This window comes from Atractosteus spatula, chromosome 15 (assembly GCF_055471065.1).
Source record: "Atractosteus spatula isolate fAtrSpa1 chromosome 15, fAtrSpa1.hap1, whole genome shotgun sequence".
NCBI classification, from domain to species: Eukaryota; Metazoa; Chordata; class Actinopteri; order Semionotiformes; family Lepisosteidae; genus Atractosteus; species Atractosteus spatula.
Genome location: NC_142720.1, coordinates 4893851 through 4909516, shown reverse-complemented (window position 1 = coordinate 4909516; position 15666 = coordinate 4893851). Strand labels below are relative to the sequence as shown.

At 45.4% G+C, this 15666-nt stretch overlaps 1 protein-coding gene across 1 annotated transcript; it reads left to right on the top strand.

Annotated features, from left to right (window-relative positions):
• The first annotated feature begins 1464 nt into the window (after positions 1-1464).
• On the top strand, positions 1465-11642 carry rab4a (RAB4a, member RAS oncogene family). The gene is made up of 8 exons (XM_088934151.1): positions 1465-1900; positions 3739-3819; positions 4240-4354; positions 5546-5608; positions 6145-6299; positions 7188-7283; positions 9137-9281; positions 11051-11642. The coding sequence occupies exons 1-7, from the start codon at positions 1885-1887 to the stop codon at positions 9250-9252; spliced, it is 642 nt and encodes a 213-aa protein (XP_088790277.1). The 5' UTR covers positions 1465-1884; the 3' UTR covers positions 9253-9281; positions 11051-11642.
• The last annotated feature ends 4024 nt before the right edge of the window (positions 11643-15666 follow it).

Below are 15666 nucleotides of genomic sequence, written 5' to 3'. Positions count from 1 at the left end.
AAGGCTTTTCTAAATGTTTACTAAAGCCCTAGCACAATTCTAACACATTCGTTAATAAATTAAAGCCCCTTCTAGGCAAAAGTAAAGTGTCACAACAGCTTTTGGATTTTCACACCACCTTGATCTCTCGGTTTACCGAACTGTGCTGAAGGGAGGACGGACTGAAGAGAGAAAGCTGTGAGTGGGTCTGCTACAAGTATTTAAATCTTGGGAGGTTCACTACCAACACTGAAACAAGGGCCAGAGAAAACATGTTTAAAGTAAAGTAAGAAGAGGATATTTCGGACTGAAAAGAGGAGCCATGTCTTTGTGGAGGTATGGAACTAATAACCCACTCAGGATGTTGAAACAGATTTCCCTGGTATACGTCAGGAACAACTGATAGATGAGATCCCTGGAATCACTTTGTCCTCAATACAAACATATTTATTTATGGCAGCAGCCATATCACCCTGCAGCTCAGCTCACAACTGGCAGCCCAGTGAAGCCCAGCAGGTGTGAGGCTGGTCAGTCCCTGGATGGGAGACCTCCTGGGAAAAACTAAGGCTGCTGCTGGAAGAGGTGTTAGTGGGGCCAGTAGGGGGTGCTCACCCTGCGGTCTGTGTGGATCCTAATGCCCCAGTGTAGTGATGGGGACACTATACTGTAAAAAGGTGCCATGCTTTGGATGAGACATAAAATCGAGTTCCTGATTCTCTATGGTCATTAAAAAAATTCCAGGGCATTTCTTGAAGAGAGTAGGGGTGTTACCTGGCATCCGGGCCGAATTTCCCCCTGGCCTTTATCCCCATCTCTGAACTGGCTTCATCACTCTGCTCTCCTCCCCACTAATAGCTGGTGTGTAGAGAGTATACTGGTGCACTGTGGCTGCCGTCGCATCACCCAGGTGGGGCTGCACACTGGTGGTGGTGGAGGGGATCCCCATTATCTGTAAAGCGCTTTGAGTGGAGTGTCCAGAAAAACGCTATATACGTGTAAGGAATTATTACTATATAACATCCTTGCATTGTGGCGAGCTATGATAATACAGGGTACACCCACATAATCTGTTCTTACCACGTGATTGTAGGACGCACCTGGAACCTTCCTGTCCGTGTATCTAACATTTAGAAGCCCCTGTCAGATCAAAGTCTGCAACTGCAGTTTCAATGAACGTGGAGTTGTGGTTGACTGTCCTGACAGGGGCATCGTAAGGAATAAATAAACCCTTGTCGTGACCTTCCCCTGAAACGTCCCTCCACCAGTCGTGTAGAATCAGGCGAAGTCATAAGATAAGATCACTTTATTAGCCATATACAATTTCTTGCATTAGGAATTTGTCTTTTCATATACCCCAGCTTGCTCTCCATGAGACACAGATAGGGAGAGAAGCTTGGGGTCAGAATGCAGGGTCAGCCATTGTACAGCGTCCCTGGAGCAGTTGAGGTTAATTGCCTTGCTCAGGGGCCAAACGGAGTAGGATTCGAACCGGCAAATCCACATCCAGCCACAGGCACAGATCCTTAGCCACAGTGACACCACTCCTCCCCATTTGAGTACTACCATCCAAACCGTTTTCAGCTCTGTAAATACACAGAGCTTTGAGGAATGGTTTTTCACCCTCGGCGGACGGACGCAGAGGACGCCGGCCCGGACAGAGGTTTTGGCCGTGCGCGCACACGGCCGGGACTCGCGGCCGCTCACGGCGGCGGCGCACAGCTCACTGGGCAGGGGAAGGCTTTTATTTTGAAGAGGGCTCTACAGGAAGTAAAGGGAAAGGACCGGGATTCACGGAGAGCTCCCTGCGGGAATCTCTCTCTCTCCTTTTCTTCATCTCTGCCCCGCTTTCCGAGCCACGATTAAAAAAAAATCACACCCACACAAGAGCCCGCGTCCCAGGCAGCCATGTCCGAGACTTACGGTAGGCACCGCTGGTGTAACGGTGATTGAACGTGTCTGCGCCCGGTAACGGGAGAGCGGCAGGTGTCCGGGGAGAGCCGGGTCTTTCCGGGACGGACCTGCCGCGGTCGGAGCAGCGTCCAGGCGGGCCTGAGAAGCGCTTTGCTTCCCGTTACTCTCCACCGGCCGTGGGGAGACGCGTACTGTGTGGATTGTAAAAATGACGAGATCTGAGCCGCCGGGCTGAATTCGTGCTTCCAGAAAAGTGAGCTCGCTGGTACTATTTGTAACGTAAATGGTGTTTCAACAAGCGTACCGTAAAGGCAGGCGAAACCCTCTTCATATCTAGCGGTGTGATCACTTGTCAAAGGCTGTTTTGGAGATGCGGATTTTAAAAACCCTTTCGCTGTCTTCTCACATAATAGCTTTCTTTCTCCTGGCTCTTTAAAAAAAAACAGGCAAGTTCCCGTAACAAGAAGATGCAAGTCCTTTTTGCCCAGTTCCTCAAATGCATGTGGCCATCTACGCGTCATTGTGTTTTTACAGATGAAACTATCTGGTAAATACCGTCGCAGGCGCTGTCAGGAGCCAGGTGCGTTTCCTGCGAAGGGGGCAGGCAGAAATACAGGCAGGTCGCAGTCGTATTGCTAGAGCTGGCGATTTGACTTAGTGACTCAACACGGTCTTTTACAGCGCATATTAACCGCGTGCCACCCTGGGGTGCCCATGCCGAGCTCAGAGCTGGAAGGGGCTGTTGCGGGAAGTACTTGGCGCTGCCAGGGAGAGGAGAGAGAAGGCGCCGGCGGCCTGGACTGGGACGGAGGAGGACGAGACTTGTCCGCTGTAATTCATCCCAGACTGCTGTGCTGACAGATCGCTGCGTTAATTCAATTAGGAGGGCCTGTGTTAGCGTCTGCTGTCAGCGTGCGAGGGGGGCTGATTTAGGACTGGAAGCTGTGCAGGAGATGTTTTTTTTTTCTTTCTGTGGACTGCTGTTTTGCCTGACAGGACGCAGTTCAGCTTGACGCACCAGAGTCTGCGGGTGCCGGACCCAGGAGGTTTTCTGTGTCTCTTTTAAATTGCCAACAGCTGTGGGTTGTAGTAAGGGGATAATGTGGTCAGGTTAAAGCAAGGGAAGAGTTCAGGACTTCTCCCGGGTGAGGAGCTGCTTAGCACTTAAGGAGAACTGGAACACCTCTGGATTTGGGATCCCTGACACTGGAGTTGGGATACTCTGCCTTAGATCGCCAGCAGCTATATCACTCTGCAACTCACAGCTGGCAGCCCACTGAAGCTCAGCAGGTGTGAGCCTGGTCAGTACCTGGATGCGAGACCTCCTGGGAAAAACTAAGGTTGCTGCTGGAAGAGGTGTTAGTGGGGCCAGCAGGGGGCGCTCACCCTGCGGTCTGTGTGGGTCTTGCCCCAGTATAGCGAGGGGGACACTATACTGTAAGAAGTCATTGTCCTTTGGATGAGATGTAAAACCGAGGTCCTGGCTCTCTGTGGTCATTAAAAATCCCAGGGCGTTTCTTGAAAGAGTAGAGGTGTTACCCTGGCATCCGGGCCAAATTTCCCCCTGGCCTTTACCAGTCATGGCCTCCTAGTAGTCCCCATTTCTGAACTGGCTTCATCACTCTGTTCTCCTCCCCACTGGGGAGCATACTGGAGCACTCTGGCTCCAGGTGGGGCTGCACACTGGTGGTGGTGGAGGGGATCCCCATTACCTGTAAAGCGCTTTGAGTGGAGTCTCCAGAAAAGCACTATATAAATGTAAGCAATTATTATTAGATGGAGGAGTTCTTTGGCTATGATCCGGTCAGGACTACTGTAACCCAGTTTGTTTCTGGTTTGTTTCCACAGACTTCCTGTTCAAGTTTTTGGTGATTGGGAACGCAGGTACAGGCAAGTCATGTCTCCTCCACCAGTTCATCGAGAAAAAATGTAAGTGCTGTCAAATTCTGCAGAGCTTGCGTACAGTTCTTTTTATGTTGTGTTTTTTAGTAAGCGTAGGTGTTTGAGAAAGGCAATTTGACAGGGATGGTCCACTATAGTTTATTGATGCTTGATCCATCAGCCCATCTAGCTGTTTTGGAAGGATTCCAGCTGTTTGTCTTGGAGAATGTGGCCAGGTAGCTCTGTGAGCAGCACGTCACAGCTCATTTACAAGAAAATTTCGTAATGAGGATCCTTAATTAAGTGATGAGTCTAGATGAGCAAAACTGGGCTGATGGACCTCCTCCCCTGTTGAATCTTTCTTAGGTTTTTCAAAACGTTTTCTCAAAGTATTCAGAGCATGCCCCAGGATCTTTGAGCTGTGTCTCCAGGTCTGTGAAAGTGACTTTTTTTTTTTTGTTTGTCTAGTCAAAGAGGACTCGAATCACACCATTGGAGTGGAGTTTGGCTCGAAGATTATAAACGTGGTGAATAAATTTGTCAAGCTGCAGATCTGGGACACTGCAGGGCAAGAGCGATTCAGGTATGGTGGTAATATTTTCAGCCGATGTTCCCCGGACTTGACAAGTCACTGCTGTGTTAGTGCTCCTGCTGAAGTCTAGTCCTGGAGCATTTGGTTGTGTGATCACCAAGTGCGTTTTTTATTCTGATCCATGCCAAAAAGCAGCTATGTATGTTATGATCATTAAATGAGGTTTCTTCACATGTTTATGTTTAAATAGAGATAAAGTAGTTTTCATTACAGTGTCGAGAGGTAAATGTGAAGTAGTATTGCAGTTTGTGCTCTAATGTCAGGTAGCAGGTAATAAGTGAGCTTTTCTTCCTTTTTTTCTGGACTTCACTGTCTACATTGTCTTTCCACCCCAGAATAGCACAGTTTGTTCTATGCAGTACAGGTCTGTGCTGGTGGCAAGACTGCAGCTGCACCCTCCTGCATGCTTTGTGAGCAGTGTTGTTTTAGGCTGTCCTTCAGATTCACTGAAGAGTGCAGCTTCAGAAGCTCAGGGGTATCGAAGCTCTAGTATATTAATGTGCTTCCATTTGTGCAGAATTATGAGTGTGTCTCTATGGTCACTTGAACACCAAAGCCAAATAATCTTAAATTAATTTTGTAAGGAACTGTGCAATTACTTAGTGCATAAACACTAAAGTGGGATCTGTTTAAGTCCACTGCGGCTCCCAGCTGGTGTCTGAACATCTCTTCACAGATCTGTGACAAAAGTGATGGGACATATCTGTATTGTCATAACTTTACATCACAACTTCAAATTCTGCATTGGATGGCTGTTGATCTTTGATGTGTGAAATGTGCTTCTGGTCTTTCTCAGTTATTTTTTTTTTTTTTTAGAGGTTCAACAGTTCTGCTTATTCCAGAGAAACAATTATGACTCCCAGGGAGCAGTTGTCTGACCTGTTTGAAGTTTCACAAGCTGCTGGTTCTCGTACTGTTTGCACCAGTGAACCAGGAGCGCATCAAGCTTGATACTCTCTTTGCTCTATGTGCCTGTCTAAGCAGGTTAACTGTAAGGTGACAAGCCTGAAATATCCATCACCTGTGCATGGTTTCAGTAAAAGCCTGCACCGTATGCACAGTAGCCTGAACCAGATCCAGCTGTTGATTACTTCTATAGAACACTGACCATGTGGCTGAAGAGGGGAAAACGTGGAGAAATCGCTGATTCCTGGTTAACTCTTCAGTGTCATCTCCTGGCAGGTCAGTCACCAGGAGCTACTACAGAGGGGCTGCAGGGGCTCTGCTGGTCTATGACATCACCAGGTAAGAGACTCATACAGTAGAACCTGCTTGATGCTCAGTCACACTGCCTTGATGAAAATAATCACATTAAAACACGGTGTCTTTTTTTTCCCTGGGACTGCTAAAGCTTTCCAATAGAATACTATAATTTTTCTAGAAGAAACGCAGTGGAAGGTTACTTAGTAACCAAAGTATACTTAAAAAAAAACATCACTTTAGGCTTTAGAGCCTTAAGCATTATTTTTACTTTTTGTATGGGAAAGTGAAGTACTGTTAGGGTAGCTGTTCCTCTGCAGTGCTGATATGAAGGAGAGCTGTTGCAAAGTGAAGGCTGGAGTTTATGCTTTTGTACTCCTTTACTTCGTCGCAAGAAAAGCCCAGTAGATTTGCTGGACAGAAATAAAAGTGCTCATACGACGTTAATGTGATGTCCGTGCTTCTGTGAAGCTTAAAAGGGCGTTTCACGTTTGTAAACCGCATGGCAAATGTAGGTGTGTGTCTTTTGATTGAATGCGTCCTTCATTTAAAGCCACCTGTAATGTTCTGCTTGGACACAGCCGAGAAACCTACAACGCACTCACCAACTGGCTGACGGACGCCAGGATGCTGGCCAGCCAGAACATCGTCATCATCCTGTGTGGCAATAAGAAGGATTTGGATGCAGACAGGGAGGTGACATTCCTGGAGGCTTCGAGGTTTGCTCAAGAAAACGGTAAGTGCCCCTAGCTCTTTCTGAGCCTGAATCGCGTGAAGGAACATTCTTATGGAGCCGTGGTGGGCAATTAGTTGGTGTGGTATTTATTTATTTAGCATCGAAGGAAGTGTTGCCTCTTTTTCACGCCTCGTTCTAGACCAGGTTTATAAAATCCTGTTGCCAAGCGGTTTCACCCATTTCAGGTTTTACAAGGTGCAGGCTGATGTATTGTTAAACAGTAGGTTGATATTTTGGTGATATATTGATGGTTTGGGGCTTTGATATTTCTGTAAATATTCACATTAAACATAGAGGCTTCATGAAGTGCAATATAAAACAACTATAAATCAATAAGCCCCACAGTGCTTCATTTACCCTGGAGGTTTTATATTGCTTTTCACAAAGATCTGACAGTCTTAAAAACTAAATGCAGCCAAGAGAGTTTCCCTTCCATTTCTGTGCTGGTGGGCTACAGGCCTCTTGTGTCTCAGAGCCCGGGGCGTTGGGTAGCAAACCTGTCCCCCCAGGAGATATGTTCTGTCAATTCAAAAAAGTATGGTCCGGGTTTCCTCTTGTCGCTTTAGTAACTTCTATTTTTTAATCAGCTTGGTGTTCTTTCATGATCAAGTAAAAAACGTTCCTGGAATGAGTTGTTGTGGTGTGTCAGAGTGTAGTTCCCATGGAGTGCCACTAGAGGTCATGGTACTTTCATATTGGTTGTGGTTTTCTTTTTCCTTGCTCCTCTCTTTCCCTGCCTTCCTTTAGACTGGGCCTAAAAAGCTACAGTAGTGCGGTTAATTATCACACATCTATGTTTATTGTACAAATCACCTGCCTCTTAAGCCTTAACGTCTGACATTCACTGAAAGTTAACAGTCTTACGCATTCCTACATCCTGTCTTTCAGAGCTCATGTTCCTGGAGACGAGCGCACTAACGGGGGAGAATGTGGAGGAGGCCTTTGTGCAGTGTGCCAGGAAAATCCTGAACAAGATTGAATCGGGTATCTGTTTCCTTTGTCTGCCTCAGTGAAGCTGCACAATCACAGATTTGCTTATGTAACACTCTTATTTATGCAGTGTTCCCTAAACCAATTCCGCCTTTCCCCTGCACTGGTTGAGCCGGCATCTCATCAATATCATAATAGTTCTGTTGCTTTGGGTTTTCTGTGGTGCGTGTGATGAGTGCAGTTGTCAGCAATGTAGGTTTCTGAAGAAATGACCAGGCACTGGCTAGATCAGACAAGTGGGCAGGACAGATTAGGGTTTGATGTGCTTTATGCTTTCGATTGATGAGAGAATCGAGACAATGGAGGGTTTGAACTGAACCAGTGCTAGTTGTTTATTGATCACATTGAGATTTTAAAAAGTACACCTTTCCTTGTACTTGTATATTTATTTTAGTGGGTACTGAAGGTGTGAGTATTTGCACTTGGTATTTAGAAATAAAAAAAACCTCCAGCACTGTGTAGAGAAAAGCAGTCTGATATTACAGGGTACATTTCAGATAAGATTTTATTGTCCCCTGAGGGAAATGTTTTATGGACACCCAGCACGCCTGTACATTTAAATAGAATGCAAAAAAGAGAGAAGAAAAACATTGCACATCATACTATTACAAAAAATAAGAAAAACATTGCACATCACTCTATTGCACATGTACAGTATAACACATAACAACATGTAACATTTATAACACATCACAAAACATATTGCACTCAAGTGGGTTGTAAGAATCAAAATTGTGTTTATCCTTGACATTTGCGTTGACAGCTCTAATGGATAGTGGAACACAGGAATGTTTGTATCTGTTTGACTTATATTTGGGAACCCTAAAACGTTTGCCAGAAGAAAGAAGTTGATATTCAGGGTTGAGGATGTGGGAAGGATCTGATGTAATTTTCCCTGCCTGTTTGATTATGGATTTTTCAAAGACTGTCTGCAGGGAGGGGTGCTGTTTCACTCCCATGACCTTCAAAGCTGTCTGGATGAGGCGGGTAATTTGCGATTTAAAATGAACTGATAGATTGCCAAACCACACTGAAATACCATACCTGATAATGCTCTCGATTACAGCACTGTAAAAGAGTAGCATTACTTCCTGTCGAACCCCAAACACTCTTAGTCTTCACAGGAAATATAAGCGCTGCTGAACTTTGTAGCAAACACTCTCAACATGAGTAGACCAGCACAGGTTACGGTCTATGTGTCCACCTAAGTACTTATATGAATCAACCTGAGTGATAAGTTCGTTGTGGATTACTACCTGTGAGTGATCACCAACTGCTCTGGGATCGAAAACTATTTCTTTAGTTTTTTAACATTGAGAATTAGGCTTTGTTGTCACATCATTGCACAAACCTTTGGATTTCTGACATGTATACAGATGAGCTGCTACCTCTATGCATTAAGCCAAGAACAGCTGTATCATCTGAGAATTTGAAAATGAAGTTGCTTTGACTACTGCTTGTACAATCACTTGTATAAAGTGTGAACAGAAGTGGAGAGCTCACACAGCCCTGAGGGGCACCTGTGCTAATAGATCCTGACTCGGAAAGAGTTTTGTTAACCCTGACATACTGTGTGCGATTTGTTAAAAATGAATGGTACCATAATTATAATTTTATGGTTAACGGACATTTGCTTCAAACTTACTTATCAATAGATGGGGCTGCAGCGAATTAAATGCAGAGCTGAAGTCCACAAACAGCATCTGAGCACAAGCATAGTTAGGGATCAGAGCACCCAGTCCTGGTCCTTAAAGGGGTGCTGTCTGGATAGCTTGTGGGTTAAATGTGGAATATTGAATGACATTCCTCAGGGCGTTAACTGTTCTTTATACACGCTGCTGTACCAGGGGAATTGGATCCAGAGAGAATGGGATCAGGGATTCAGTACGGAGATGCCGCTTTGAGACAGCTGAGGTCGCCCCGCAGAGCACAGGCCCAGAGCACCCAGGAATGTGGCTGTTAGTGACAGAAAGACACCCTACTGGAAACAAGGTGAGTGTGAGCAGGAGGCCAGGAGAGTGACCCTGGTCTCGCCTGCACTCGTGTGAACCCAGAGCAGTTCAAGAGCAGCGTGCCTCAATTCACATCCAGCTGTCGATTCTCTGTGCACGAACAAAAACGGACTGATAATCCTGCCTCACTGAGTTAACTTAATATGATTCCAGCATATGTTCAGGCTGTTTGCGTGACGTGCTGTAAAGTAAAATAGTGCGATCCAAATTATTTTAAAATTGCTTTTCATTTTTCCACAGTTTCTTGACTGTGTTTTACTTGACCTTTACATACCCGAGGAGTGAAATTAGATTCATTTGCATTGTGGATCTCTCCGGTATATTTAGAAATGTTGGTTTAGGTCGCAGTTACCCTGTAGAATTACTTAAGTGAATTACAGTTTACCTTTTTTTCGCTGAAAAGAAAATCAGAATTCCTCTGTCCAGTACAAATATTTCTATTGCTCCATGTAACCATCCTTTACAAATAAACCCATGAACTGAAGATCAGCGGTTTCCTTGTACAAACCACTGCTGATGTGATTAAGGCACTGTGCCAAGATGAGGTCTTAAGGGCAATTACGCCTTTGTCTGCTGCAGATAAGGCCGCCTCCCAGCCCTTCTCTGTATTAGGCATTTGGGAGCTGCTGGGCCCCAGATCGTGGGAGCTTCTCCAAGATCTATCTTGGACTCCTGCTATTTCTGATCCCTCAGCCCTGTGCAAGCCAGCTCCTGAATTTCCAGCTGCAGATGGGGGAGCAGTCCCCCACTCACCCTACCAGATGACTGCATCTGTACAGTTCCAGTTAAGTTATGTGCCCAGGGTTACGAGGAATCCTCTGAGCTCCCAGTGCTGTAAATAAATTAAGGTGGTTATATCTGACATGAGTTTGGCTCCTGTCCAGTTGTTCTGGTATTTTTAAATAACCGTATTTGGGTTCCCCTGAAATGTAAAATCCTGGTGACTTAAATAGAAAGTAAAGACATTTTAGGAACTAAACAGTTGTTGTCCCACAAGGTGCACAACATAGATTCCCAATCAGGAGCCAGTGTGTAAGTATGCACATTTTGGGGGTCAATCATCTGGTTGATGCAAAACAATCACTGAGGAATATAATTACATTTTTGTATGTTAAACCACTGTAACATCCCAGTTTGCATTCTCTGATGAGCTCAAAGGCATGCAAACAATTATTTGCACATTCTGGGCAAGTAAACTTCTGTCCCTAATTTGATGTTCTAAAGCAGACTAATGAGTGCCAGGGGCTGGTGCTAACACTTTAGTCTGCTGCCATCAGATGTTGTAGCTAATTAGTACAAACCTGGAAAAGTTGTTTTTGTCACTCCAGCACCTAATTCCTATATAATCCATTAGAGCAGGAGTTGCCAATTTTGGCCCTGGAGGCCCACACCCTTAATCGCCTAATTGAAGCCTTAATTAAAACTAAGTTTGCTCAAATGGAACATCTGCAAGTCTTTTTTTTTTCCGACTCACAAGTTTTGGATTTTATTTTACTGATCAAATGCGGTAGTTAAAATGCAGCCTCCAGCATGTGGAAGAGCTGCAAGCAGCCCAACAGTTTGAATACTCCTGTTAGTAAGTCAGTTAAAGGGTTGGATTGTGCAACTGCGATCCTCTAGGATTGGGACCCCTGGCTTTGGAGCTCCAAAAGCCCGTGGGTGGCAGCTCTGTCTGCATGTCCATGTGTTGGCATCTTCTTTTCACCCAGCCTCTGCGGTGCTCTTGACTCTGTGCGCCCTCCCCCGCAGGTCTGATGAGAAGAGGAGGAGAGAGGCAGGGAAACCTCGGATCGGGCTCAGGGGGCTAAGCGATTCCCTGACCTTCCTTGCGGTACATATCGAGGTGCTGTCGGAGAGACTCGGGGTGTCCCCTGGGGCTCGGCCTGCTCTGGAGTGTCTAGCAGAAGAGACCTAACCTGATGTGGCCGGCGTGGTCGCAGACTCTTCCTGATGTCCGTGCCCTAACCTGCCCACTCATGAGCACCTTCCTCTCCCCGTTCGCCCGCTGTTACATCTTGCCCAAGTGCTTCATGTATAAAGTATTAATTACACTGTTATCTTTAAAAGCATGTTTTATTGACTGAGCTGTAGAGTATTAATCATTAGGTTATGGCACCAGTGACTCAGTTTGACCATATCCTATTAACGACTGTCAGATTCCTAAATGAGCTTTTCATCAGTCATGATCTGTCACACTGGCTTGTTGTATTGAACTGTCGTTTCTGCTGATTTCTGTGACTGTTGTATCTACTAGATTATTTTATGATGACATCACTCATCCATTGTTAATTTATGTCCGTAACAAGTTTTTTTTAAATAAATGATTATAAGATTTTTTTTTATCAGTGTAGCTGTGACTGAATCTGTGGAGGGTTTTACCTCATTCTTAAGAAATATCTTAACCAGAATATAAGTGCCTGGGCTCCTTTGAATGCATTTTTAAAAACAGGTGGATACAAATAAATTACAATCCATTTTTGGTAGTTTCTGAAGCTGTATAAAAGTTTTCTGCAGAGTAGCAACTAGAAAGGGGATTTCTGGAAATTAGGAATGTTTTGACAGACTACCCAATTAAATAATTTTCTGTTTGCCCACAAGGAGCAAGTAGCCTTTGAGCTATTACCTCTAATAATTGATGAAAGTTTAAAATAGTTCACATTTATCGAGCAGCAGATTTTGTGATAGTCTTAGGTTTTGTGACGTTTCTTTGTAAATAGAATCCTGTCTGTGTTGAATGCAGTTTACTGGTAACTGCTGCTGATACTTTTTCGTGGAATCCAAGTAATAAGAACAAAATAATTTAATTTTACATTGGCAAAGGATGTAAACTTTTTTTTTAAATAAGGGACAGCAGTTATTGCCGCAGGACATTTCTAAAGGAGACAATTCCCTTAGTCCAGGCAAAGGGCAATTAAATCCAAGGACCTTCAAAGGATTAATGGACATTTGAAGGACTCAAGACGGTAATCATACCCAGTTTCTGCAACCTGACTTGACTACCTTCAAAATGCTCATTGCTGGTATGTGAGGATTTGTTCCTCATATTGTTAAAGGCCTCAGTATTGCTTTCCCTGTAGAAATGAGTGGTTCCATTTATTTCAAGGTGATTTATAAAGCCCTTATTGGTGGCTTCCTCAGTTGATGTGTGTTGATGGACTAAAGCCGAGACCTTGACTTGCCCCCACTTGAGAGAGTACCTGGCTTGCATTGGTTGAGATGCATTACTCTGTAGCATAGCAGCAGTCACACCTGCTCTCGCAGAAACAAGGTCTATTTCTCGTGTTGAGATCATACGTTATAGTGTAGGTGCACCTCTAGTCAGTCAGATGAGAGCCAGCCTCCAGCAGATATTTTTGGCCTATTTGATTTGTCCAAAGGTGAAGACCTTTCACCTCACATGGTATTCAACCACTTCTGCTGCTGATCAACTTAAACCCATGGATGCCGCGGCGATCCAGGAGCAGAGCTGTGCATCATAGATCTACACGTCTGACTGCGGAGGGGGATGATGAGTGTGACGGAGAGGACCTTGTACAGGCCAGAGGTTTCCCTGGAAGACGTTGTCCGGAGGCGAATGGTAGGCTTGAAAACGGACCTGGGCATGTGTGGCTCCGGGAGGATGAGTGGTGTTGGTTACACGGGCATGGCGATGAGCGCCTGTCAGTTTTAAACCGGTGGCTTGGGGGAGACGCTGTTCTTTCCCCCCCAGCGTCTCTCCGGGGGGCTGCAGGCGGTCTGGCTGCGCTGTCCCTGCCTGCTGAGACGTCAGCCCCACTCCGATATCACTCTTGGACTAACACATTGCACAGCTGCTGGAGCAGAGAGAACTCTCCCCTGGGAGCTTGACCTGCAGGTAGTTATAGCACTTAACAAGGGAGGGACAGTAGGGCTTTCTTCACAACATGTACCCAGAGATGCATTATGTAACAGAGTTGCTGTCTTGACCAATGTGGTTGTATTTCCTTAACACCGCTAATCGCTGATGAGTTTTCTTCCTTTGATGGTGTTAATGCTTGGTCCTTTGATTTTTGTGATTGTTGTACTTTTAATTTGATTTTCTTTTAGTCAAGGTGAACATTTGTTTTTCATTGTCTCACACCCCCGGGTGGCTGCGGTGAGACCTGTGTACTGTAAGTGATGCTCATCACAAGCTGCATTGTGTTGGACACCCTGCAAAAAGGGGTGACATTCGTTCTCTTGAAAATCCAGAGGGAAAAAAAAAAATCTATCTTAGACTCAAGACAGGCCACATTACCCCCAGCACACTCAAACAACAAATGCAACTCATTTCCCAAAAATCTGAACCGGTGTTCAGCAGCTTTTTGTTGGAGGGGGGGAAGGAAAATGAGTGACGTGTGTGATGCGTCACTCTCTGAGTCCGCTGGGGCGGGGAGGAGATGCTGTGAGGTTCCCTTTCTGCACTTTCAAGGTCAAATAGTTTGATTAACGACAGGCATTTCCAACTGCAGATTAGAAGACTTTTCAGGAGTGGAAAATAACTGGCTGTTGCCAAGGACTTCTGTGGCCGTTTCCACCCCCCCCAGCTAATGAACCTGGCAGCTAAGGATCAGGTTCCCAAAATCCTGCCCGCTACTGAGCGGAGTGATCTGCGGCCCCAGGTCCAGCTGCCGTCCGGGATGGTGTCATTGCCCAGGGGGACACACACAGCCAGCGCGGGAGACGGCCGCGGCCATCACGCTGTGGCCTGAATTCTTTTCCAGCTGACTTTCAGCCAGCAGTCGCTCGCTGCTTGAGGAAATGTGACTTTTTTCTCAGTGCACGGGGCATTTCAGACGGTCCCTAATGCAATTGTACAGTGTGCTTTTCTATTTTTTTTATTTGGACATAAAGTTACGTATAGCTGTCGGTGTTCAGAAACCTACTAAAAGGAACCAGCCTGAAGCCCAGCATGTACTGAGAACAGTTTTCCACTGTCAAGTAAGTAGACCTGAATCCCGAAACTGCGGTACAGTCCCTTTCCACATGCATTTACAGTGTAAATGGGAGAGTTCTATACCTATTCCTGCCATAGAATGTTTGTATTGTGACGTGCTGGGCACAGTGGGCAGTCACTCCAGCTAATTCAGTTACTGGATAGTGGGCAGTTTGCCAGGGGTGGAAAAAATAACTGGGGAGAGATGTTTCAGAATTGTACAGAAGAGCTTTATTAGCCCTGTTAAATCTGAGGTCTGTCTTTCCTGCTGCCCTACGACAACACTCATGTCATTGGAGCTGAAGAGGCGATAGAAGAAGCAGGAGGTCCTGCCATCTGTCGATTTCCAAAAGCACTATCTGGAATTGAGGGTTGAGCCAGCCTGTCCTGGCAAGCAACGTGCACAAGGTAGGATCCACTCTGGACAGGCTGTCAGTCCACCGCTGGGCACGCACACACACACACACCAGGGCCACGTTTCCCACAAGCCAGTTAACCTACCAGTATGCCTTTTGTCTATGGGAAGACACTACAGTTGGTGGCCGAAACTCACGCGATCACAGGGAGAACATACAAACAGCACTGAAAACCGAACCCAGGGCTCCAGCCCTGCAGGGTAGCAATGCTAACCGTTGCACCACCAGGCAGCACATCCCACAACATCATGCTATTCTATTTTTGGTTTTGCTCTCAGTTGCTGGGTAAAATGGTGACTTAACAACGTTTTGTTTTTCCTTCAAGGTGCAGGAATCCCTAAGAAAGACGGCTTAGCGCAGGAGACTGACACATCGTACTTCCATTCCACTGCAGGTCTTTGCTCCACCTAGTCATTAATGATCAAATAATGATTAACTAATCAATTCAGGAATTAATATATTTGATGCCTCAGAGTTCTGCAATCAAATTTTTAAGGTTGACAACACCCGGACTAGCTCACCAGCTTCAGCTCGTCATTATTCAATCACATATCGGCCTTGGTCCCATGCGATGTGTATCTTCAGTCGAGAGACCCCCACTCCTGTCTAACTGTCAGTAACTGACTCCATGAAGCGATTAAAAGCTCTGTAGAGTGAATACTGCACGTCCCCAACAGCCACAGTGAGGAATATAGCTAAAACTGCAGTATCATATCTTACATATCATATATATGAACAGATAAAGGTGAGGGAAAAAAAAAAGAGACAACGGTTCGGCTATGAAGCTTTCTTCAGGTGTGACAGCTTCACAGCTGAAACATTGGGTCTCTCTTCTTTCCAGTCTGGAATAACTCTTGACCTGTTCTTTCACAGCCTATGCATGCTGATGCTGCTGCCTGCTTGAACTTCTTCATATCATATATATGTTACCTACCAAGTATCTGAAAATCCTGGATTAGTGCAAACCCCTAGTGGAATACTGTACTACCATTTTCAACAATTTCAAACCACAAATA